At 44.9% G+C, this 26,379-nt stretch overlaps 2 protein-coding genes across 3 annotated transcripts in view; both read right to left on the reverse strand.

Moving 5' to 3' along the window:
- Positions 1-377: 377 nt before the first annotated feature.
- On the reverse strand, positions 378-25,467 carry LOC309527409 (major histocompatibility complex class I-related gene protein-like). 2 transcript variants are annotated; one of them, XM_082214259.1, is made up of 8 exons: positions 25,323-25,467; positions 10,216-10,491; positions 8,527-8,802; positions 4,955-5,242; positions 3,185-3,271; positions 2,261-2,287; positions 1,584-1,616; positions 378-1,053 (listed from the first exon to the last, which is right to left on the reverse strand). In XM_082214259.1, the coding sequence occupies exons 1-8, from the start codon at positions 25,399-25,401 to the stop codon at positions 1,031-1,033; spliced, it is 1,089 nt and encodes a 362-aa protein (XP_082070385.1). In that variant the 5' UTR covers positions 25,402-25,467; the 3' UTR covers positions 378-1,030. The 2 variants fall into 2 exon arrangements, with proteins under 2 accessions (XP_082070385.1, XP_082070384.1); XM_082214258.1 differs by lacking the exons at positions 378-1,053; positions 1,584-1,616; positions 2,261-2,287; positions 3,185-3,271 and adding an exon at positions 3,838-4,882 and having other exon boundaries at positions 4,921-5,242.
- LOC309527417 (major histocompatibility complex class I-related gene protein-like) overlaps positions 378-26,379 on the reverse strand; it is a 54,023-nt gene continuing 28,021 nt past the window's right edge. Inside the window, exon 8 of the mRNA XM_082214268.1 lies at positions 378-1,042. Coding sequence (XP_082070394.1) covers positions 1,031-1,042 — 12 coding nt within the window. The 3' untranslated portion in view covers positions 378-1,030. The remainder of the gene's footprint in view (positions 1,043-26,379) is intronic.

A 26,379-nucleotide genomic window follows, 5' to 3' on the forward strand; every position in this document is an offset into this window, starting at 1 on the left:
TCTAGTCAGACAGGAGAGTGAGGTTCTGGGGATGCAGGAGGTGACCCAAGAGGGCTGGTGGTGGACGTCCCTCCCATCTGGGCTCTTGGTCAACACAGACAAAACCCCTCCATATCCAGATGTTGTAACTGGAGATGATGTCCTCCTTGGCTTCTACGGGATCAATGGCCAATGGCTGTCCTTCATCTTCTGAGGGAGACTTGCAAGCTTCCAGATTAGAATAGGATCCAATTCTGACAGCCTCTCTAGTCTTCAGCCACTCAGTTCCTTCTCTTTCAGCTTCAATTCCTGAGCATCTAAGTATCCCTGCCAACCCTCCCTCCCTGCCAGTTTCTTCACTCCCTCACACAGAAGGTGGGTGGAAAACACTCAGCCAGAGCAGTTAGGCTGCTTTTACACATTCCATGACATAGCATCCGTTTAGCCAAAGGCTGGGCAGCCCAAGAAGCAGGTCGGTAGTAACAATTTAGACTATTTCACGCATAATACACCTAAAGCAGTTCTCAAATGTTGCCTTTCCTTCAATTTGGATGGAAAGTGAGTGACATAAGATTGGGGAAGGGCTTGTGGAGGGAACCACAGCAACAAATAACCAAGAGATACCATCAAAATCACTGCAAGTGGTTGTCAATCTCCTCATCCCTTTTTTATATTATAATTCTTAAAATGTATTTCTATTAAAGATTTCTTAGTTTACAAAAATATGTTTAATGTCTCTTATTTCAAGTTGTGTTTTGTACAGATCAGTTTCATTTGTTGTGAGACATTAGTCTCCTCATTAATTTTAAAAGCTTTTAGTTGCATATATCTGGAAGATTTCTGATTAATACAAGCACATTTCTGCAAAGCAAAATTGGCAATAATCCATCAGAAAAGCATGATTACCCTCAAATTCAAGTTACAGATGGAGTCAGAATGGATGGGTGAGAGCCAGGATTAAGGAACATCAGAAACAGCACTGAAGGACAGGAGGGGCTCTGAGCCTCTGCAATTCACAGCAAAAGTTGGGCAGGCTCCTTCTGGTCTCATCTCACACACCGGGCTGGTATGAAACTGCAGAAATAAAGAACAGGAGTGTTTCAAAAGCCAGCATCATGGTGTGGGGGCATCAGCATTACAGAGCTAGTGGGAACCCAAAGGCCGTCTAGTCCAGCCTCACAAGGAAAGCCACCATCCCTCATCATGTCAGATCCGACATGAGATATGCTAGGAGTGTCACGAAAATAGGCCTGCAGAGCAAATCCCTGCAGAGGGAAGCTCAAGCAAGTGAGCCAAGCTGCACACTTTGGGGGAATACAAGAAGGACACAAAGCAGTCCTATTGGAAGGAAAAATCCCTTCCAGAACCCCTTCCAAGATCTCTCATTCACATCCATTGTAGAACCCATTTGTCAGGTAGAGGAGCTCAGATGAAGAGACAGAATGAGTCACAAGAGCGATTTTCAGCTCAATGGACACTCCAGATTATGTCACTCTTGGAAAGCCCAAGGGGGGGGGGGGTAACAGCATTTCACCATTTGAGGATGTTCCCCACAGAGTCTTCTGCCAGAGCCCCACTTTGCCCCCACCTGCACCCCCACTTACCCCTGGTGGAGCTGGCGGGCCCCTGGTCACTTGCTGCAAAAGGGAGGAAACACAGGAGTCAGGATCCTGGGGAGGGACATCCAACCCCCCAGCCCTTCTCCTCCCTCCTTCCGACCCCCATCCCAAATCAGGCTCAATCTGGGGAGGGGCCTGAGAAGAGTTCAGGGACAGGCAGCCCAGAGGCAAGGGGGCTCAAGGACAGCCCTGGAGGGAGAAGCAGATGCTGGAGGGCAAAGAGAGATGGGCACAGCCTGGCATCGAGGCAGCAGGGGACTAGAACAGGAAGGGGGCAGAAAGCCAGAAGCCGGGGGGGGGGGGAGAGCAGTGGTGGGTTCCTGACATCCACAGACTTGAGCCAATGAACCAAATCTTTAGCTTCAGGTGCCAGTCAATTAAACCCCCAGAGATCCCTCTCCCCCCCCCACCATCGGCTCCTCCTCCTGCTCCTTCTTGGAGCCCCTCCCTCAGCCGACAGTCTCTCTGCAGCCTTTTCCTGGCCCTGAGGGACCCCTTGTTGTCCACAGACAGGCTGAGCAGACAGGCTGAAGCTTTCCATCAAGGTCTTGGGCTTAAGGACTAGGGCACCACCAGGTTTATTTTCATATGTTTGTAACCTGTTCCTGCCCCATATTGGGGGGGGGAATATGTCAGACAGAGAGAGGGGAGGAGTCACTCACTTGGGGTTTCTTCGTAGGCTGATTTCCCTGTGAAGACAAAAGCAGAAGGTCAGAGCTGGAAGGGACCTCCAGAGGCCACCCAAACCTATTTCAACCATTTGGCTCTCTGATGCTGAAACCTTCCCAGCAGATGCTTCTCTTGTCTCTTCCAAACACCTCCAAGGAAGGTGAGCCCAGAAGGGGAGCATTTCAAGGAACTCAAGTTACAAAGAAGTAGAAAAGAATGAGAAAATTAAATTTAAAAAAATCAACATGGGAACCAGACATTGGACAAATTCCAAGAGGGTGGAAGGAAACATTATCCAGTCCCTTCACTTATTCCTTTTCAGATTATTATTTCACTCCCAGCAGACCCCTAATCCTCAAATTTGCCCAGAGAGGGGGGGAGGAAGAGATAATGAACAGTGCAATTCTAGGCAAGTCTGGTCAGAAGAAAGTCCTATTCAGTTCAATACAGCGTCCTCCCAGGTCAATATTTATTTATTTATTCATTTAATGAAGATGGCAGGGCAGTTTACAACATAAAAATATGAAATGAGAGCACAAAATACACAACAAAGCAAAAACAAACCAGTAACTCCCCTCCCACAAACACATTTAAAAGGCCAAAAGCCTGGTTGGAGAGAAATGTTTTTGCCTGGCACCTAAAGATATGCAAGGAAGGCTCCCTGCTAAGTGTGCACAGGACTGAAGGCTTAGGATGGATTAAAACTTCAGGTGGAAAGTGAATTTCTTGATCACGAAGTGAGCGCAAAGCAATGATCAGCAGGACTTTGGGTTCATGTTCAAAGGGTGTTTTATGGGGAGGGGTCTCTGTAGGGATGCCAGCGACAATTGCCAGGAAGCTCCACCAGGACATTCCCAGTCGGAGGCCAAAACAGAAGGACACAGGAGAGGCAGCAAACACATCCAGGGTTTACTTACTGTGGATGATGAAGAAGATGATCCCAGAGACCAGCAGGATGGCAGCTATGACACCCAGAATGGCTCCCAGAATGAGCCCCAGGTTGACTAAAAGGGGACAAGAGACATTTTTCAGACTGGCGGCAGCAGCTCCCCAAGGCCTCAAGCAGGAGACTTGAGTGGAGGTGCTGAGCTATGAGCCCGGGAGGATTTTACGTGTGCAAAGCAGGCCCTCTTTCTCTCCTCACAGGCCAAGGTCCTCTCTGTAGTGGCCCCAATACAAGGGAGTTTTCCCCCCTGAAATATACTCAGAGTCGCAAAGTGATTTCATGCTCTTTATTCAGCTCATAGTGGTGAGGAGGAATGAATGAAAGTCCCCTCAAAGTATCTGCTTTATATACATTATTTACACAATGGGCTGCACATGATTGGTTAATTCTGGAATTCTACTGTAAGCCAATCAGGTTGTGGATTCACTTGTATCTGGAGTATGATTGGGTGGTTCCTGCCAACCAATCATACTGCTGCATTGTTCTTGGACCAATCAGACTACTGCATTCTGAATCCTATTGTTCTAGGACCAATCAGACTGCTGCAATTTGGATCCTATTGTTCTAGGACCAATCAGACTGCTGCAGTTTGGATTCTATTCAACTCAGTACATTACACCCCCTCACCAGAGTAAAGCATTAGAGCTCTTCAAAATAACCAATTTATTTAAGGAAGACAGTTGACATGCACATCTGTTTCATCACAGACTCCAGACTTAAAAGCAGCTCTCCTCCTTCTCAGGTGCTTCAGCCTTCTCTGTTGTGACCCTGAGAGGAAGGGATTCCCTCCCCTCTGAGACCCCCCCCCCCTCTGAGAGCCCAGCATTACAGGCCTTCAGGGAAGGCACAAACCCTTAGGAAGAAGCATCTTGTGTAGGGTTGCCATATGTCTGGTTTTTCCTGGACACGTCCTTTTTTTCAGACTTAAAATGTCTGTCCAGACAGATTCTTAAAATGAGGCAAAATGTCCAGGTTTTCTTGTTTGTGTAGAATCTCTGAATTTGGTAGCGCTGGTGAGTGAGCCCTGTTCCCCTCTGCCCTGCCTGTGTGAGTCTCTGGCTCCAGGGCCGCTTCCATAATCCTCACTTGCCTGCCTGTGAGAAGGAGTCTGGGCTGTGGGTGGAGATGTGCGTTCATGGGCTCCTGCTGGGGAAAAGGGAGTCTGGCTCTTAGATGTTCTGCTTTGGTTCCTGCAAGCACTGCATTCCTGGCAGTGTGTGTGGGACGATCCTTGTTATTAAAATTCCTGCTTGCTCTTCCCAGCGGTGTGCGGGTGTTTGGGCTGAGTGGGGATGAATATCAGTATTTCTAGCTGGGCACAAGTGTGAGGAGGAGTGAGTGAGAATCTTTTTCACTGTGAAGTACAGTCAGTCCGGGGCTCCCTCTTTTAAGTTTGTTGCCCCTTTTTCAGTCACAGGGAGTGTGAGTAAGTCAGCCATGTGGAAGAGGGCATTTGATTTTGGAGAAATAACACATCTGGCCACATTCTGTGACATCACAACTGCTTGGGCTTAAAGGCAAAAAGGTGGAGGCCAGCTTTACCTCCAATTTGAGTTCAAGGCCTATGAGACACTTGCCAGAAAAGGCTGCATCTCTGTCGAAATCTACCAATTCCAATTCAGTCACTTGCCTCCAGAGACATAGACAGGATCCAACTGGGGTTCCCCATCTGAGAAGTTGGGTGGAAACCCCCCTCCCAGAGCCCACCCCTCCCCCTCCTGTCTGTCTGTCTGTCTCTCACCAGGCTCCTTCTCCCAGGCCACCTCCAGAGGCTTCTTCAGGCTGTCGTGCTCCACGCGGCACCGGAAGCGCTCCCTCTCCTCGGGGTCGATCAGGACACTGAGCAAGAGATAGTAGGTCCCGTCCGAGTTGGGGGCGACCAATCCTCGGAGGGTGCCCTCCTGCCAGACCTCCCCGTCCTTCACCCAGCTGGCCTCAATCTCCTTGGGGTAGAAGCCGTGGACTTGGCAAACGAGGGTCTCCAGGCCGTCATAGTCTGCCTTCCTGGTCACCTTCACCACCGGAGCCTCTGGAAAAAGGGCCGCATTGGGGTTAACAGAGAGACATCCACAACGGGAGCCTGAAGGAATCCTGTATTTTTTAAGAGCAGAGGAGCAGGGACCCAAGGGGCAACCTAGTTGCAATCTCACATCTCCAGAAATTAAAAAGAACTGTGAATAAATGGGATTCCTCAACCTCCCTTGGCATCTTCCCAAGTCAGTGTCTATGCTGGAACTGTTTTAAATGTTTTATCCTTTGTTTGCCAAAGCAAACTCCTTTGGGATGGAGGGCTGGGTAAAAATTAAATTAATTTGTCATCTTGATACAAGCTCTAACGCTACTCAAACATGACAACTTGTGGTTCCAAGATTGTCCCAGGGAGCTGCCTCTAGGCTGAGGGGCAAATTTCACCAGGTCCCCAATAGTGGGATGCATTCAGATCCTTCCAGGTTGCAAGTCATGAACTGATCCTGGTTTCTCTCTTGAGGGGGAAGAAATGCTGGACTCGCTGCTCTCTGTTCTCTGTGACTTTCCAGCTCCATAGTTAGTGAGCAAAGCCAACAGCCCTAGGAAAGACAGAGCTCCTTTCTAGTTCTCCCGCCTGCCCTGAAAGGGTCCCTTGAGGTTGGAAAGGGCCCATCTCCCTTCTCCACGGCAGCCTCCCCTGGAGTGGAAAGGGCAGACCAGGAGGCCCAGTAAGCCAGCAACTTACGCACATTTAACTTGTGCACATACAGCTTTACGCACTTGCCAAAAATATTCTAAAAACCAAAAAGAGGAGGCGGGCGTCTGGGGAAGAGGGAGTTTGGCAAACCCAATTGCCCATGAATCCAATGTGTTTTGACTATACATGATTTTGGCTTTAGGCATGATTTGCAGAATGTAACCCCTGTTCAAAACCTGGCTCCCTGGGTAGCTGTTGTCTGAAGGGGCTGCTCCAGGATCCCACCCACTTTGCAATGCCTGTACTGGAAACTCAGGTCTCGGAGGGGATGTGACTCTGCTGGGGGAGCAGCAAGGAAGGAAGGTCAAGCCCTTTCCCCACAGAAACCCATAACAAGACCTCCCCACCCAACACCTTTCCTCAGCAGAACCTCCGTCCCAAAGAGGATGATTCCCAGCCTCCTTTGCACGTTGTCACCCTTGTTGATTTTGGAGCGAAATCCTCAACCTCAACAAATTTGCTCAGGGTCTCTGCGGTGAATTATCGCCAGGCCCCCACAGATGAATTTGCTCAGATCTCTCTAAACACGGCTAATACGTATGTGTCAGGCCTCAAAAAGGGAGGGTGCCAGAATTATTTCATTTTCAATTAATGTTAATATCAGCAAAGCTAATAGAGAGAGACAGGAAGAAAGCCAGTCAAAACACTTGATCATGTGACTGGCCCTTGTGCCAGATTCCTGAAGGCGGAAGAGTGGGCTGTACCATTTCAAGGCATGGGGTTGGGGAAGATGACACTTCTGAATGTTCCCCATGGGAAAAAGTAAAATTCCTCACAAATAAATAATATAAGAAGGTAGAAGAGGGAATTTCCATACTCTCTCACTATGTGCTCGCTGCTCTCTGCTTCTAGGCCACGAGTGGCTAACCTACAGACTTAGCGGGCTGCATCCATATTTTATGGGCTCCCCACACATTTTCTATTTAAAAAAAGGTTAATTAATTTAGTTTTAAAGACTTTCCCCATAAGTATGTAGGGGGAGGCAGGGCACATTGATGCAAGGGGCACATTGATACACCAACAATATTTCAATAATTGAGACACTAAAATGTGTCTGTACATGTGTGAGTATGACAGTTGCGACCGCGCTGCCCGCCACTTCGCCATTGGCGTTTGACGAGAGTAGGTGGGTTTTTAGCGCAGCCAACTAAAAAAGTACGTGAAATGTAAAAGTGTTCCAATGCTGTTTTTCGTCGTTTAGTTAAGATTGAAAAATACCTAAGGTAAATTATCAGTAATCAGGATTACACGTGATTTTTAAATAAGTTCAGTGCTTTTAATAATTGTTAAGTTTTCTGAAAATGTCCACTGGGGCACTTTGATACACTAAGACACGGGGCACAATGATACGTATAAAAGTGCCCTGCTAGTGTACAATAGTGCCCCAATATACAAGTTTGCATGAAATCTCTAAACTGATTTCCTACTCATGAAAATTTGGAAAAAACTGTTGTTTACTATGTGGCCAAAGTCATTTCTAAATATAATATATGAACGATTATCAAGTGTCATATCTGAGGAAATATCCAGCATCTTGTATGTTTGTCTTCTCCATTGTAGAAGATAAGGCAAGCATTGATTTCAAGGATGCTAGTAATAGTAATTTAATTTAATTTAAACAAAATGCTTATAAAAAATAAGATATTTCCTTAACTTAGCTTCGATTGCACATTCATAGAAGCTAAACGTTAAGGAAATATCTTAGTTTTTTATAAGCATTTTGTTTAAATTACTATTTTTGGACTACCTAATGTGAGTTCTTATACTTTTTAAAGTTTTTCCAAAGTTTTTTTTTTAATGGATAGGAGTTTGAGGAAAGATTAATATAAGTTTTGATGTTTTGTTAAGAAAACCTCCCATAAAGTCTATGATATGTCTGAAACACTGTTAGTTTTTACACGTAATTTAGATTTTTAAGTAACAAATTGTAGGGCTGATTATGATCTCTCACAATAAAAAAAAATTTTCCCATTAATTTTTTTGTAAATAATTAACATTCTCATACAATTTATGCTTTGTATCAAAGTGCCCCGTAGGTGGGGCACAAGCATACAAAACCCATTTTTTACTCGTCATTATATTCTCATTATCTTCTAACTTTAATGGGTCTTTTGATTGCTATTATAATATTGATTAATTATGCCATGCATAAACATTTTTTTTATCATTTGACTCATTTTGAGAGTGGATTTTTCTCCATCAATCTGCCCCACTTTCCCCTACCCAAGTGTAAAGGCAAAAGGTTTTTCTGTATCCCGCCTCAAATCTGCCCATTTCAATTTTATGTTTTTACTTAATTTAAAATGCACTTTGCTTTTCTGGCTCCTTCCCTGCTGTTTCTGTGCCACCTCCCACCATTTGTCCTTTCCCATCCCTTATTCTGGGGGGGGGGTTTAAGCATCCCCCCCCAATCATACTCTCAAGTGACCCCCTTTCTCCTCCCAGAGTCCCAAACTTATTTCTGCCTCCCCCACCAAGAAAAGTGTTTGCTGTTTGGTCCAGAAATGAAAACTGTTAGAGGGGGAGGGGAATTTGTAGGAAAACTGCCCCACTGAACCCCCTCCCCTCTTCACTGCCCCCCCCCTCACCTGTCCTCAGCAGAGTCTCCTTCCCGTACTCCAGGTATCTCTGCAGCCACTCAATGCATTCCTCCTCCAGGTAGTGCTTACTGTACTGGTTCTGGGCCAAGTCAGGATCCCACTTCCTCTTGCTCGCTTGGGCCTCCATCTCGGCTGCCGTCCAGGTGAGGGTCTCCTTGTCAAAGGCGATGAAGTCTCTCCCATTGTAGCCAAACTGCCTATACCCTCCTTTGCGCCCGTCTGACCTCAGCTCACAGCCGTACATGTACTGAAGGGTGTGGATCCCTGGAAGGACCAGAAGAGGCCCAGGAGGTCAGGGGGGGTCAGAGCAGCCCCTCCCCCATCAGCAAAAGAGCCCAGGAAAAAGGATTTATTTGCCTGAGACTCAGGGAAGAGGCAGCAGTCAGAGGGGAGAAAAATCACCCAGCATTGTATCTTTCTGAAGGCTCACTGAGGCAAACGCTACAATCCTGAGCCTATAAAGCCCCCCTTTAATTGCCCTCCTCTCTCTCATCGCCTCACAGTCTCTCCCCCCCCCCCGCCCTTGCAGGGTTGGAGGTTGTTAAGTTGTGGGTGAACATATCAGACGACACAGTGATTCTTCAAACAGCTCTTGTTTATTCAGAGGCCAGAACAGAACTGACTGAAGGGCTCAGTCAGCCTGCTTATATAGAGCTCCAGAACAATGTAACTGTAGCAACTTTCTAAAACTATCCAATCACTGAACGTAACTTTCGATCCTTCATTTGCATAAAAACAATCCAATCACTGAACATCACTTTCAATCCTTCATTTGCATAACTATTCTCAGTATCCCCCTGCTGGCCCAGGGTGAGAACTTCAGTACATAACACTGGTCACAGTCTGTCCGTCTTTCCCCCCAGCTCTGCTCCTCTTGATCTTGCCCCTTTTGGAGAGATGCCTCAGCTGCCCCGTCTCCCCCCCCCCCGAAAGAGGAAAGGGGCAATATGGAAGGGGGACACCCACACATTGGGGGCCCTTTCAAGAGAGTAGGGCTCCTCTTCCCCTCCATCTCTCTCCCCCCAGCTTCTCCATATCAAGGACCTTTTCCCTAAAAGGAGGAAAGTCATGGAAGGGCCTTCGGAAAAAGAAGTTTCCTCATAGCTTGGGAGGGAAAGGGAAGCTGCAAGGGGGGGTTGCCCCATTTCAGAATGGCCCCCCTTTTCAGCAGAAGCCAGGCTGCCCTTGTCAAAGATGGCGGGTCTCTGCATCCTCCTGCCCACCCCAGGGGGCTACCACCAAATCTTCAAAACAACAACATTAAAAGAAGTTATCTGGGCAGCTGGCTTCTCCTTAAGCAGGACCAGAACTCAAGGCTTGCTTGTCTCAGCCTCAGGATCCCCACCCTTCTCTTCCCCTCCCAGAGGAAAATGAACTAGACAGATTCCCACCTCAGAAGGCCTAAGCCAAGCCCAGCGTGGAAGGAAGCGCAGGCAGTGGAGACATTTCCTTGGTAGGATGTGCAGGTCCAGAGAGGGTCATACTGGGGGGGGGTCTCTCCCCTCCAAGTCTCATTCTCTTTATTTATTAGGGGAAGGGGAGATGCCTCTGCCCTGGTGGAGCCCCCCACCCTCCATTTCCTTTCCTCCCAGCAGCCCCCTCCCTGCAATTCTGGCCCTTGGAGGAAACATTGGGGGGGGGAGGTGTGACTCTGTTCCTCTCCTGCCTTCCACTCACCTCCGCTCTGGTTGTAGCGATTCTGCAGTGTCTGAAGACTCTCCCTGAACGCCAGCTCTGAGCCCTGAGATTTCTGAGTCTCCGTGTTCCAGTACTGAGGATCCTCCTTTTCCGCCTTCCTTATCCAGGGGACGCGAGGCAGCGCCTCTTTGGTGTCACTGTCGTACTGATCAATTTGCTGGTCATCCACGTACCCCACAGTAATGAACTGGGGCAGCCCCTGGCCAGGCTCAGACACGGCTGCGTGGAAGTAGCGCAGGGAGTGAGAAGTGGAGTCTGGAAAGAAAGAGAGAGGGGCAGAGTTAGGGGTTCTGCAGATGAAGGCGGCAGCCTAATCCTGCTGTATTACAGGCAGCAGCCCCAAATGAGGAGATCCAATGTTCAGCAGGGGTTGGGGGAGTTTGTAGACCTGCCCTCTGTAGGAGAACCCCCCCCCCTCAATGTTCCGCACAAGCACAACACATACACCTCCCACTCGCCTACTTTCGACACCGGGGATGCCCCTTTAGAGAGACATCCCCAAAAAGCCTTCCGTAAATAAGGAAGCGCTTGAATTGACAGCTCGCTTTAATGAAACCCCTTTTCGCCTTATCCTTTTCCTGGGTAGACCTGTTCCCTGAACCCTAGCTCAATTGGCTGCTGCTTCAGCCAATCAGCGTTACCAAACAGCGTCCCTTGTGACGGCCATGCAGGTACTGCAAGCGACTGTGCCTACTTCTCTATACTTTGACAGCTGTTAATACAATGTTTCCAGATTCAATTGACCGTGACTAATCCAATCAAAATGTATCAAGGTGCTTCCGATAAGTGAAAGTAATTTTGAACTTCTGAAGGGTTTCTGTTATAAATTCATAGTAAATCAACCGTACAACGGATTTGCGCTGGACCACTTTTATTTTGCTTCATGAAAGACGGACTATCAAAGGGGGGTGGTTTGATACAGGACAGCCATAACCCCTTAACTGTGCCAGCATGTACTCCGGGGCCCTGCCCAGTTGGCATGGCAACCTTGATGGACCCAGATAGAAAACCATCAAGGGCCCAATGGACTTGCATATGGGAGTGGATTCAACATGGACTGGAACAAAGGACAGTGATCACATCTTCCCTCTGGGGGCAGGAAACTGCCAACTCCCCTTTGTCTCTTGGAAGTGACTCACGGGGAGGGGGAAAGGAGGAACCTGCCAGGTGACAAGATACTCAAGTTACCTCCTCAACTCCTGCATCAACCCCTCCTTTTTGTGATGTATCAATGATGTAGTTGTGATGTAGTCATGATGTAGTTTGGGGGATTAGTAACTAATAAAAGTTGGGGTCTTCCTTTATTCAGGGCTTCCATTTTGCTTCATCTTGTTGCAGGTGGGAGTCCTGTCATGACAGTTTCCAATAAAGGCCAAGCCTACAGGCTGCTGTTTTGCTCCAAGTTATCCTGGTTGGTGTCTTTGTTTCTTGTCCAAAGGAGCCCTCGGATTCCTCTGTTAACAGTTTGGCGACCACGAAGGGCAATCTTGGTTCTCCTCTGAAGGTGAGGAGGGAGATAAAGGTGGATCGGGCGCCACTGGGCAGCCTTAGCCCAGGGATCCTTTTCTTCCTCTCCCTGCCTCCTCTTTGCCGGTGGTAATCAATCGTCACCAGAAAGCTCAGCCAGGGGTGCAAAGGCAAGGTCAAGCCGGCCAAAGAAAGGATCCTGGGATCCACGAGGGACATTCGAGGACGTGAGTATGGTTTGAAAGTAGTACATTGGGAGGGGGTGGAAGAATAACGTCTCCACGGCAGCTGAACTTTTCTTTTTTCCTCTCCTCGACGCCTTCTCTCGGAGCGTGGCCGGGTCATGGAAATCCTTTTTTTCTCTTTCTCTCCCTCCCAATTCCCTTCTTCGGAGTGTGGCCAAAGGGATCGTGGAAATCTCTTTCCTTCTCTCCTCAACACCTTCTCTCGGAGTGTGGCCGGAAGGGCCGATGAAAATCTCTCTCTCCCGATTCCCTTTCTCGGTGTGTGGCCAAAGGGATCATGGAAATCTCCTTTCTTCTCTCCTTGACGCCTTCTCTCGGAGCGTGCCCGGAAGGGTCCTGGAAGTCTTTCTTTCTCTCTCTCTCTCCCCCTCGATTCCCTCTCTCACAGCATGGCCTGAGGGACCGTGGAAAATCTCCTTTTCCTCTCCTCGACGCCTTCTCTCGGAGCGTGGCCGGAAGCATCGTACAAGTTCTTCTCTCTCTCTCTTTCCTGTCCCTACAAATGAAGCCGCCCTTCCTGCACGAAGACCCTTGTTGGGGATGAGTCATGTACTTGAGAATGCAAGGTCATTTGTTTTCTTTCCAACCTTAGTTTTCTCTGGCCCCAATCTGGGATTGCACTGCGCAAGCGTCCAATAGGGAGTCCCAAACTTAGTCCTAAGGCTAGGCAGGAGGCTGTCGTGGATGGTAGAACGGGACGTTTAGAAAACGGGGCCCCACACTAGGGTCAGTCTTATAAGCAGCGCTGAGTTCCGGAACCGTGGTTTTTTCCCGGGTTAAGGAGACCCGTGGTTTCCAGGCTGGTTGCCTATGGTTTTAGTTATAGGCAGGGATTGCCTCTCTATTTGAATACTGAACTGAATACTGATAGAATATTCTTCTTCTCTACCCCCCCCTTGTCCCTTTCTTGTGTCTGTTCTTCTATCTCCTTGTGTAGCCTTCTGCATATATAACACTGGGCAACAATTTTTTACTTTTTGAATGTTGTCTAGATTTCTACAACTGATTTAGGGTATTTTTGCACTGCTGAATCAGGAAATGGCATCCGTTTCTCTCCATCAGGTCAGGTTTACTGTAAACTGAATGGGGGGAATTAATAAAGGTAAGTACATGTAAATTGCATGTTGCTTCACCATTTTTCAAACTTCAGGGCTTGAACATCCGCTTCTTGGAACTCCAGGAATGCTCAGCGGCACGGGGGTCTCTCTTCAGAGTCCAACAGTAGTCAGCCATCATGACTGCGTCCCAGCGACCCTGATACCTGGTCTTCATCTCTTTCATGTCCTGATGGAATCTCTCCCCCTGCTCGTCACTCATTGAACCCAGATTCTCAGGAAACCGGTCCATATGTGAAAATAGGTAGTGCATCTTGACGCGCATGTTGCAGCCCAGGTTTCTGAAAGCGGTCAGCATGTTGTTGACAAGTTCTGCGTAGTTTCTGGCCTTATTGTTGCCAAGAAAGTTCTTCACTACCAGAACAAATGCCTTCCACGCTTCCAGTTCCACTTCGTTCACTGAGTTTCCGAACTCTGGATCTCTGATGAGCTGACGGATCTGAGGACCGTCAGAGATGTCAGCTTTCAACTTCTCCATGGTCAATCCTAGAAAAGCCTGGCACAAGTAAGTGAAGCAGTCACCATCCTTGTCCAGAGCCTTGGTGAACTGCTTGATTAAGCAGAGTTTGATGTGCAGCGGTGGGAAGAGTATTCTGTCTCTGTCCACCAGAGGGTCGTTGATGATGTTCCTTTTTCTGCAAGGCACCAATTCCTCCCGCACAGGCCAGTCCTTCTTCGTGTAATGCTGAGCACGGTCCCTACTATCCCACATGCACAAAAAACATGGATACTTGGTGAAGCCAACTAACAAAGACTTGGGGAGAGGATGGAGGGGAGGCAGGGAGCTGAGCAGAGGCTTCAACATCATATCCAGAGTTGGCCTGCTTAGGAGGCAACCCCACAGCAACACACACACACACACACACACACACACCTGGACGGAGAGAAGCCGAGTTGAGTTCAGTGAGAGATGGGGCATTTTCATGGCAGAAGGTAGTGTGCACAGGGCTAAGGAAGAGCAATTTCTGTTTTGTTTTGGGTAGCAAAATGGGACGTATTATTATTATTATTAATATAATTTATATCTCACCCCATACCCCATATCTCAGGGCGGTTAACAGAACGAAATCAAAAACTAAAACCACAAAATATTAAATCAAAAGAAAAACAACCCAATAACACCCCCCAAAATAACCCCACATTTTTTTAAAAAAAAGTTAATCCTTTTTTAATGCAAAATTACAACAAAAATTACAAACATTGAATCCAAAATAAAACAGTACAAACAAAAACACACATCTTCAAATAAAACCATATCATCATTCTAATCCAGTCATTACATACATATATGCATATTGACTTCCTTCCTTTGTTCTAAGACCTCAACATTTTTACTCTTTCTAAATTGTTTTGTCTAATGTAAATTACTTCTATCTTTATACTTATTACACCATTTTTCTCTTTCTTTAACCCTGCAAAGCATCATTCATTACATACCGATATGCTTACTCCAGAACAATGTTTCTTCATATACTATTTAGCACATCCCCATTCTTTTAATAATTTTTGGTCCGATTGTCCCCTTATGAATGCTGTGAGTCTTGCCAGATTTATATATTCACAAAATTTAATTTGCCATTCTTTCATTGATGGAATTTTTCTTCCTTTCCAATTTTTTGCTATGAGCATCCTGGCAGCTGTTGTCGCATAGAGGAATACTTTCCTTTGATCGTCAGGAATATCGTTTGTGATTATATCTTTTTTTTAATAAAATATTTATTGGACTTTCACAATTTATATAAACACACACAATACACAATACAAACATACACACACAAAAACAAACATGTATAATTTCAGATCCTTTTTTTCTTAAAACTTACTTCACCGACCTCCTCATACCTCCCCTTTCTGCATTCCAATTTTGAAATTTATTTCAGCAAATCCGCCTCCTTAATTTTATCTAATTGTTTCCTTTCCTTTTCTTTTACTTAATCTTTACAGCTGTAATCCACTTACTTTCTATAACCACAACATTTTAACACTCATTAATTTTACAATATTTCTTAAGATAAATTTTGAATTTCTTCCAATCTTCTTCCGCCGTCTCTTTCCCCTGGTCTTGGATTCTGCCAGTCATCTCAGCCAAACCCATATAGTCTATCACCTTCATCTGCCATTCTTCCAGAGTGGGTAGGTCTTGGGTCTTCCAATACTTTGCGATAAGTATTCTTGCTGCTGTTGTAGCGTACATGAAAAATGTTCTATCTTTCTTTGGCACCAATTGGCCAACAATGCCCAAGAGAAAGGCTTCTGGTTTCTTAGGGAAGTAAGTACCTTTTCATTTCATTATATATCATTTCCCAGAAGGCCTTAATCTTCGGGCACGTCCACCAAAGGTGAAAAAAGGTACCTTCAGTTTCTTTACATTTCCAACACTTATTATCAGGCAAGTGGTAGATTTTTGCAAGCTTGACTGGGGTCATGTACCACCTGAAAATCATTTTCATAATATTCTCTCTTAGGGCATTACATGCCGTAAATTTTATACCGGTGGTCCAAAACTGTTCCCAGTCAGCAAACATAATGTTATGACCAATGTCTTGTGCCCACTTTATCATAGCTGATTTCACTGTTTCATCTTGTGTATTCCATTTCAGCAGCAAGTTGTACATTCTTGACAAATTCTTAGTATTGGGTTCTAACAGTTCTGTTTCTAATTCTGATTTCTCCACCTGGAAGCCAATTTTCCTGTCCTGTTTGCAAACCTCCATTACTTGGTAATAATGGAGCCAATCTCGTACTTTGACCTTCAATTTCTCGAAACTCTGTAATTTCAGTTTATCTCCCTCCTGTTCCAAAATTTCCCAATATTTTGGCCATTTGGCCTCCATATTGAGCTTTTTCACAGCTTTTGCCTCCATTGGCGACAACCACCTTGGGGTCTTATTTTCCAACAAGTCTTTATATCTAGTCCAAACCTTGTATAATGCTTTCCTAACAATATGGTTTTTAAAAGCTTTATGCGCTTTAACCTTGTCATACCATAAATATGCATGCCATCCAAATACATTGTTAAAACCTTCCAAATCCAAAATGTCTGTGTTCTCAAGAAGCAGCCAATCTTTCAACCAGCAAAAGGCTGCTGATTCATAATAAAGTTTTAAGTCCGGCAGGACAAATCCCCCTCTTTCCTTTGCATCAGTTAAAATCTTAAGTTTTATTCTGGGTTTTTTGCCCTGCCAGACAAACTTCGAGATGTCTTTCTGCCACCTCTTGAAGCAATCCATCTTGTCCACAATTTGCAATGCTTGAAATAGAAATAACATTCTAGGCAATACATTCATCTTGATAACAGCAATTCGGCTAACAAGGAAAGCTTCAAATTTGACCATATTTCTAGATCCTTTTTTACTTCTAACCAGCATTTCTCATAATTATCTTTAAATAAATTCACATTCTTAGATGTCATATTAATCCCCAAGTATTTCACCTTCTTGACCACAGTTAAGCCTGTTTCATTCTGGAACCTCTCCCTTTCTGTAGCTGTTAAATTTTTCTCCAATACCTTAGTTTTTTGTTTGTTCAGTTTAAATCCTGCAACTTGACCAAATTCTTGAATTAGTTCTAAAACTCTTTTCGTACTAGTGTCTGGCTCTTGTAAAGTAAGTACCAAGTCATCTGCAGAGGCCCTCAATTTGTACTGTTTAGCTCCGACCTGTACCCCTTTAACCAGCTGGTCTCTTCTGATCATATTTAGCAAAACCTCCAGGACTGATATAAAAAGCAATGGGGAAATTGGGCACCCCTGTCGTGTCCCTTTTTCTATTTTAAATTCTTCCATTACCACATTATTTACAATCAGCTTAGCCTTTAGTTCAGAATATATTGCACCCATACCATTCTCAAATCCTTGGCCTACCCCCATCCCATGTAGATTCTTCTTCATAAAACTCCAAGAGATATTGTCAAAAGCTTTCTCTGCGTCCACAAATATCAATACTGCTTTAGTGCTTATGTTCACTTCTAATAATTCCAAAATATCTATTATATTCCTCACATTGTCTGACAAATGTCTTCCTGGGAGAAAGCCTGCTTGGTCCTTATGAATCTCTTCCATCAATACTTTTTTCAGTCTTTTTGCCAAAATGTCTGCAAAAATTTTGTAATCCACATTGAGTAGCGATATAGGGCGGTAGTTCTTAAGCTGAGTGTTTTCAGTCTCTGTTTTCGGTATGAGTGTAATATAAGCTTCTTTCCACGATTCTGGTGCTTTTTTCCCCTCCAAAATTTCATTACAGACTTTCTTCAAAGGTTGTAATAGCCACTCCTTCAAAGCTTTATAATATCTGGAAGTCATCCCATCCGGTCCTGGAGATTTGCCCAAATGCATATTTTGGATGGCACCTTCTATCTCTTGTTCAGTTATTTTCTGGTTCAAATCTATTTTACTTTGATGAGAAATTTTTTGTAGTCCATATTTCTTAAGAAACTCATCTATGTCCACTTCTTTCTGCGGCCCTTGTGAATATAGTTTTTTAAAGTAACTCTGGAAGCAATTTCTGATCTCATTTGGCTTGTAAATGTTCTTTCCTTCAACCCCTAAGTTTGTAACAGTATTTAATTTTTGTCTTTTCTTCAATTGCCAAGCCAAAGGTTTACCACATTTATCTGCAGATTCAAATGTCCTTTTCTCATTTGTTTAATTTTCCATTCTATTTCTTGATTCATCAATTCCATATATTGTGTCTGATGTAGCTTAATTTCTCTCAAGATCTCTTGGGACTTTGGTTTGGATCTTAGTTTCTTTTCTCCTTTTATCTTTTCCAAAATCTTATCCTTTTTCTCATTTTGGCTTCTCTTCCTTATTGTATTTTGTTGTATCAAAAATCCTCGCATAACGGCTTTACTTGCGTCCCAGATTACTCTTTTTTTGACGTCTGTTTTTAGATTTATTTCAAAATAGTCTCTCAATGTTTTTGGGGCCTTTTTGTAGACCTCTTCATCTCTGAATAAGGTGTCATTCATCCTCCATCTGAAAGAGCCAGCTGTTGTTAACTTCATCTCCATCTTTACCGCATTATGGTCGGAGCACGTTTTTGGGCAGATTTCCGCTTTCTTAATTTTCGGTGCCATTCCACTAGGGTTCTTTGTTCTCCAAATGTCAATCAAGTCCATATTTTCAGTCATTTCAAAGAAAGTCTTTGGTAATCTTCCATCCTTAGAGACTACCTGTCTTTGTGCCTTGTCCATATTTGTAGATACTACTCCATTCATGTCTCCCATCAAAATTAAATTGTAATCCAAATAGTCCAGTAGAGTCTCATGCAGCTTCTTAAAGAATTCCGACTTCCCCTCATTTGGTGCATAAATTCCTAATATCAGAAATTTTTCTCCTTGAACTTGAATTTCAATTGCCAGAAATCTTCCTTGTTCATCTTTAAACATCAATTTCGGGAGTAATTTTTCCTTTGCATAGATCACCACTCCTCTTTTCTTGACTTTGTCAGATGAGATAAATTCTTGTCCTAATCTTTTGTTGATAAGTAATTTTCTATGCAACCTTGTCACATGTGTTTCTTGTAAACAAATCAAGTCCAATTGTTCTTTTTTCAATATATGAAAAACATTTTTCCTCTTCTGGGGAAGGTTCAAACCGTTAGAATTCCAACTTAGAAGTTGTAGAGACATTAAGTTATTTACTTTTCCCTCCTACTGCCCAAAGTCGTTGTTCTTCTTCTGTCGGTAGGTTCAATCCAAATGATAAATTGGCTATGTCTGGTATTTCTTCTGCTGATGGGCTTGGTTCCACTCCAACCACTTCTTTCAAAAGATCTTCCTCGTTATCTCGTAGAAATTCATCCTTGTCACTCACTGATTTTATTCTTGTTTTCCTTCCCTTGTACTTAAAAGATAGGCCTTGAGAAAATTCCCACCTGAAGGGTATTCTATTCTTTCTCAGTAGGTCAACCAGATCTTTGTAGTAGGTTCTTACATCCAAAATGTGCTTAAGGTATGTCCTTAAAGATCTCCACAAAGGAATTTTCAATTTCCAAAGTTCTTTGATAGTGCAAATTCAATATTATGTCTCTTTCTTCTTTTGATCTTAAAGTTATCAAACAGTCCCTTGGCTTCTTTCTGTTTTGTCTTCTGCCCAATCTAAAAGCAGCCACTATCTTAAATTCTTCCTTCTCTGGCTCCTGTTGCCAAAAGTCCAAGAATTCTTTTGTAAGAAAGTCCGCCAAATTATCCTTCTCACTTTCAGGCACCGCTCTTATTCTCAAATTTCTCTCTTTTCTTTGCAATTCAAGCATAGACAAAGCCAGCTCGTGGTCTTCTAATTTTTTATAGACTGGTGGTATCTTTTCCTGGGTAGCAACTGCAATACCCTTAGCTTCCTCTGCAATCTTTCGAGTTGTGGCCGATTCTTCTAGAAGTCTTTCAATAGACTGTGTGTTTGAATTCACCTTCTTACCCAATTCATTGACGCTTTTCGTATTCAAATCAAGTTTTGCTGAAACCTCAGCCAGTTGTTTACTTGATTCCGCACCTTGTTTTGTCAAAAATTCCAAAGACTCATTTATTTTACAAAGAGCTTGTGCCACAGCGTCAGATGACATAGCTTTTGCTTTTGTCTGTCCAGCTGCAGCTGTTACTGTACCTGAAACCAAAGCCCTTCGCTGGTGTGAAGTGTCAATCTTGTAATGTTTACCGGATCTAGTAGTTCTGCCATAACACTCTCACACCCAGCCAAGGTCGTTCCCACGCCTGTAGATTGTTTTCAAGTGGAAGTTTCCAGTGGCTTAGCTATTGAAGTCCAATTTGCAACTATTTCAACAAAGTCCTCTAGGGGGAGAAATCTCCAAAATTTTTGCAACAAAATGTCTCTTTAAAAAAGTCCCCAATGTCTCCAAAAGTCTACTGTAACAGTTCCCAAATTTATTCCAAAGTCTTTACAGTCCAGTAATTCTGTATCTTTCACAAAGTTAAATTGAATGTCAGTTCAAAGGGATTCCCTTTAACAAAGTGACAGTCCTCTATTCGGCTTCCCTGTTCAGGCAGTCCGTTCCCAGGGTTTAAGACAGCAGATAATTTTTTCCAATAGTTCCTTTTCATGCAGGTATATAAAATGCACCTTCCTCCCCCTCTGCTCCTGCATGCAAGAGGGGGGTTTCAGTTCTAATGTTAGGTTTACTCGTTTTCAAAGTAGTCCTTCTCAAATTACAGCTTTGCACTCTCTTTGCTTTGAACTTTCTGCAGTCCGGAAAGGCAGGCTTCCTTATTTTATGCCTTTCCCGTTTCCAGCCAAATCGTTTTAAAATTGGTTCCAAATCCAGATAGAACTTTAGATCCTACTCACGGGTAATTGTTTTCAATCCAAATTTCAGGAAGGAATCAGCGCTCTCCGACAATGGCGACGCGGCTTCGCTCCACGGGCTTGGGTGACGACTCTCAGCACCGCGCCACACACCCGCTGCCGTTCCGGAGCCTTTAAAAAGGCTCCTTCGCGGTTTTGTGATTATATCTAAAAGGAATGCCTCCAGTTTTTTACTAAATGATATTTTAAACATCTTTTTGATTTCTTCATATATTTCATTCCAAAATTGTTTAATAGGTCAGCATTCCCACCACATGTGAAACATTGTTCCTATTTCTTTCTTGCATCTCCAACAGGTATTTGATTTTAATTTGTAAATTTTAGCCAATTTTACCGGAGTTAAGTACCATTGGTACACCATTTTCATCAAATTTTCTCTGATTGTGTAACATTCTGTAAATTTAATATCACATTTCCATAATTTCTCCCATTGGTCCAGCCGAATTGCGTAACCTATATCACATGCCCATTTCGTCATAACTTCTTTTACTTCTTCATCCTTTAACTCCCATTCTAATAATAAATTATACATTTTGGATATACTCTTTTTCGAGTTTTGTAATAATACTTTTTGTAATTTTGATTCTACTTTTTCAAATCCTATTGCTTTGTCCTGATTAAATATTTGGGAAATTTGATGATATTGTAAACATGTGGTGCATTATTGGGTCACCTCTTCGTAAGGTCTTACTTTTAATTGGCGCTGTTCCTCCTTTAGGAGCTGCTGGTATGCCGCCAATCTTCCTGTCGTGTTTTTCTTTTTGACTGCTATTACTTCTAACGGTGAAACCCACCATGGGGTTTTCAGTTCTAACAACCTTCTATGTCTCACCCAGACCTTATATAACAAATTTCTAATTACATGATGTCAGGGCTGCCTCAGGTCTCAGCTCACGAAAGACCAACACCAAGTTCTTCTTATATACAAGGACGTTTATTGCAGTTCATAGTAAGTTCCACAACCGAGGCGCGCAGCCCCCACGTCTGTTAACCTTAGACGGTAGAAGTCCCCTCTGAATTGGTCCCTCCCCTACACCAGCTTAATAGGCTTACGCTGCTCCAACTTTTTCTCTCTTTCCTTTTCCGCAGGGTCTTTCTGCCCGCCGGGGTTCCGCCCCTCCTGGATTCTCCCGAAGCGGAATCTCCAGACTGCTCTTCCCCCCTCCTGCGGGCTTTGGGACCTGGCCCCTCCTCCTCCGGGCTCCCTGTTCTTCCGCGCGCCTCCTCATTTGAACTTGGCGCACACGCCCAACCTCTAACCTTCCTTTTGACAGTTATGCTACTCCCCTCACTGCCCTCCTCCCCTTCCGGGAGAATGGCTTGCTCTGACCCCTCCTCCTTCTCTGCTGCCGGAGCTGTTTCCCCTGATACACTGGAACCTCCCCCCCCTTCGCTGCGCTCTGGCGGGGAGGCTGGCCCTGATTCCCAGCTGCCGCTTTGGGGTCCCCTGCTGGCCCCCCGCTCCTGACACTTTCCCCCTGGGGCTCCCCTTGCCCTGACCACAGGCGCCCCCTTCTGGGAATCCTCTGATTCGCTGGAGAGACTCATGGAATCCCTTGCATCATTGCTATCCTCTTCCTCGCTGTCCTGGGATTCCTCTCCATCGCTCTCCATTTCCTGCCTTCCCTGTGCCTCTGTCCCTGTATCCCTGACACATGACTTAGAAATTCTTTATGCACCACCACTTTGTTGTATATTTGATAGGCATGCCAGCCGTATCTGTTGTTCCATCCCAAGTCTAAAATGTCATTATTATCTAATCTCTGATCCAACTAAAACATCTAGATAAAACGTCATTATTATCTAGTCTCTGATCCAACTAAAACATGCTGCATCATAGTATATTCTCAGGTCTGGGAGTCCAAAGCCACCCCAATCTTTTATGTCTGCTAATAATTTATATTTGATCCATGACTTTTTGCCTTGCCATTTAAATTTTGTTAGGTCCGTTTTCCATTTTTTAAAACAGTCATCGTTACCTATTGCGGGGAGCATTTGGAAAAGGAACAGGAATTTTGGTAAGATATTCATTTTAATAGCTGAAATTCTACCCCAGAGTGTTAAATTCAATTTTGTCCAAATTTCCATTTCTCTTTTTATTTCTTCCCAATTTTTTAAACAATTATCTCCAAACTAATTTATATTTTTATTGTTATTTGAATTCCTAACAATTTCACTTTTTTTACAATTTGTAATCCAAATTTTTTTACCAGTTCCTTTTTCTCTTGGTCTCCCATGTTTTTTACCATTAGTTTCATTTTTTCCTGAAACCTTTCCAAGGTTTCCATTTTTTCTAGAGTCTTCGCTATGCTTTCCTTTGGGTTTTCCACCATTAACACTAAATCATCTGCAAATGTGCTTATTTTATATATTTTCTCCCCTAAGGATATTACATTTATTTCTTGATCTAGTCTGATATCTTGATTTAGAATTTAGTAAATCTAAAACTAAATTTGGAAACCCCCACATTTTTAAAGGGTGTCAATCAAATCAACCAAAGGTCTGGTTAAAAAGGAACATTTTTGCCTGGTGCCTAAAGCTGTATAATGAAGGTGCCAGGTGAACTTCCCTGGGGAGAGCATCCCACAGATGGGCAGCCACTGTAGAGAAGGCCCAGTTCCCGCATTTCTACCCTCCAAACCTCTCAAGAAGGCAGCACAGCACACGAAGAAGGGCCTCAGCACCCGCCGCACCCGCGCCCCCCCACTGCCCCAGGTGCCAGGGCAGGTAGCTCTGCCCCTGCCTTGATGGCGTGTCGACTCTGCTACCTCCCTCCAGCTGGGTTTCCTTTCAGGCAAGATCAAATGGGACCCACTTCTAAGACCCTCCCCTCCCAGGGCAGGGGCTCCCCCCACTTCAAACCACAAGAGCTCAGAGCAAGGCTGCCTCTGGTTGTGGCATCTGGCTAAACAAGACAGGCAGTTCTGCTCAGTGGTCGGGAGACAAAGAGCCACAAAATGAGGAGGAATCTGAAGGAACCAGTGGTCTCCACCACCCTTTGGCCAGCCCTGTAGCAGACACAGTGAGGGGGCAGCCCCCCATATGGAGAGGGCTCAAGAGAGAAATAACAGGTCTTACTCTTCAGTTCTTAAAGCTTTCATAACATTTTCCACTAGAGAAGCACAAAAACTATTTACTATAAAAGCAAACAATATTGGGGGGGGGGGGGAGGAATCACAAACATAAGAAAATAACCAACCAACCCAAACTAGATAATCATATTCTTCCATAGATAGGATCCAAGTGCAAAACAAATGTTATCTCCCTCATTTCATAAACAGCAGGGGTCAAGGAGAATTCCCACATTATCTCAACACCCTATTCCCCCTTCCCACTCACAAAAATGCCCTGCTGCTATCTCCAGATCTTTCTCCCATGAAGAATACGCTTGTCTCACAAAAGTGTCTGTTTAAAACATTTTTCTTTGGGCAACCCTATCCAAATAGTCAAATGTTGACGTGTTTTGACCTCTCAATGCTAATTTTAGTTATTTTTTAATGCTTTGACTGTTTTTATTATTTTACTATTTCCTGTAAATTAATAAGAGTTTTTACCACAATCGAGCAGGATATACATTTTAGTTAAACAGAGAATGTGAGTGGCAACCCCAAAAGGAGAAAAACACCAAAGGCAGCAATCAGGAATGTGGAATTAAGTATTTAATAGGGATAAATCCTGGAATAGTATGCAGAGCCAGTGGATTGGTGAGCTGAGGGAGCAGGAATATTCTGAGCAAGGGCAATTCATGTCTAGGAGCCCCAGAAGCCAGGCAGAGGCTCCAACTTTTCTGAACTTTTTTTTTGGGGGGGAGGGAGAATATAAAAAGAGGGCGTATTCAAGGGGAACCGGGCTGTAGGGTGGGGGCCCCCATTTCTCTCTCAGGAGTTGTTTGTGCCCTTCGTGCACAAGGGGCTGTACAGAAACGGCAGAGAGGAGCCCCCTGAATAACTGACAAAATCTACATTTTTGACAGGCAACAGGAAGGGTTTTTTGGGGGGGTGGAGGAGTTACATTTGTAAAGCAGGAGAACCAGATTATGAATGTGGCTGTGAAAGGGAACTCCTGAACAAAACAAGATTGGGAACTGCGGGTGGGGGCCCCTTACTCAGACACCCCCCCCCCCAATGAAGTCAGCTCTACACCCGTCCAGCTCCCACCCCCAGGCTGGTCTCCAGAGTGTTTAGCTGAGTTTTCAGAGCGGCTGAGGGTTAGAGTGTTAGAAGAGGGAAGGTAAAAAATAGAAGAGGGAAGACCTGTACTCTGTCTGTCTGTCTGTCTGTCTGTCTCACATACACACCAGAGTCTACACGAAGCTGCGGGGGGCGGGACAGGCGGGAAGCCCCCTGCATAATTTAGGAAACCTACATTTTTGACAGGCAACAGGAAAAGGGTTTTCTTGGTGGAGGAGACTGGGGGAGTTACAACTGTAAATCAGAAAAACCTGGGGATGAATGTGGCTGTGAAAGCGAACTCCTGAACAAAACAACATGGGGAATTGCGGGTGGGGACCCCTTATTCAGACGTTTACCCCGAAATGAAGTCAGCTCTACACGCGTCCAGCTCCCACCCCCAGGCTGGTCTCCAGAGTTTTTAGAGCGGCTGAGGGTTAGATTAGATTGAAGAAGGAAGGTAAAAAAATAGACGAGCGAAGACTCTGTATCTGTATTTCTCACAGACACAGACACAGACACACACACACACACACACACAGAGAGAAATCAGAGTCAACACGAAGCTGCGGGGGGCGGGACAGGCGAGTCACTTCCCCCCCCCCATTAATCCTGCCAACACCTTCCAGCTTTGTTTTGTTCTTTGCTTGAGGCCCGAGCCCAGGAGTGAAGCGACCCCTGCCCCTGGCGGCATACAAAGCAAGCCCCAAGTCTGGGAAAGAGATGTCTGGGAAGGGATTATCCCCCCCCCCCAAAAAAGCACACTCCTTACCTGCGCAGTCCAGGAGCAGCAGCAGGTGGGCAGCCGCCGCCCCCAGGATCAGGGGGGGCCAGCGGAGGAGGACCCCCATCTCCCCCCAAAACGAAGCGCCCTTTTCCTCCTCCCTCCGACTCTGAGACCCGCTCTCTGCCCCGCCTGCGGAACCAGGGATTGGGCGAGGGGGAAATATCCCGCCAATCGGAAATCTGCGCGCAGATGGCGGCACCGGTCGCTGGGCAGAATTCTAGGCACAAGTTTGGGAGCGAGGCTGGAGAGGGAAAGAGAAAGTGATTGCAGCTCCTCGCCGGGAATCGCCGCCTCCCTCCCTCCCTCCCTCCCTCTCAGCTCTTCCTGTCCTACCTTGTAGGGAGGGGGGTGGCCAGGGGAGGACCCCAGGTTCAGTCCCCGCATCTCCAGGGGGGGGGGTCTGGGAATGTCCCCCTCTCTGGAACTAGGGGGAGGGGCTGTGAGATCCCCAGGGAGATGCGCTTGTGGGCGGAGTCTGTAAAGCTGTCAGTCAAGCCCATCATTCCCAGAGGACTAACTGCCTCTATGTGGCACTTTGTCTGTCGGTCGGTTGCTGCTGGGAGTGTTGACTGGTAACTTCTGGGATGCAGAGAGGTAGGAAGGTCAGGTGGTACCCGGTGAGGAAAATTTCATGTCAGCCCTCCCCAACATTGAATTTTATTTTTTTTTAATTGCCTGCAAAAATGGCAATTTTACGTTATTTCATATTTTCTTACAAAGGAATGTGGATTCTCTGCCTCTGATAACAAGTAGGCGACTATGGACAGATACTTAAATCTAAAGATGAATTGTGCTTTGGCTTGTGTTATTTATATTTATTCTTTATTTATTTAATAAAATTATTAGAAATTAAAATTATTTTTTAAAACCTGCAAAGTGGTTTTCCAAAAAAACAACAACCAAAAAAACACCCCACACAAAACAAAACACCACAGCAGTAAAATCAAGAAAAATTAACAACCCTACTTTATAATAATTTGTTATTTATACCCCACCCATCTGGCAGAATTTCCCCAGGCACTCTGGGCGGCTCCCAATCAAG

The sequence above is a fragment of the Podarcis vaucheri genome, assembly GCF_965113315.1.
Source record: "Podarcis vaucheri genome assembly, chromosome: 2".
NCBI lineage: Eukaryota > Metazoa > Chordata > Lepidosauria > Squamata > Lacertidae > Podarcis > Podarcis vaucheri.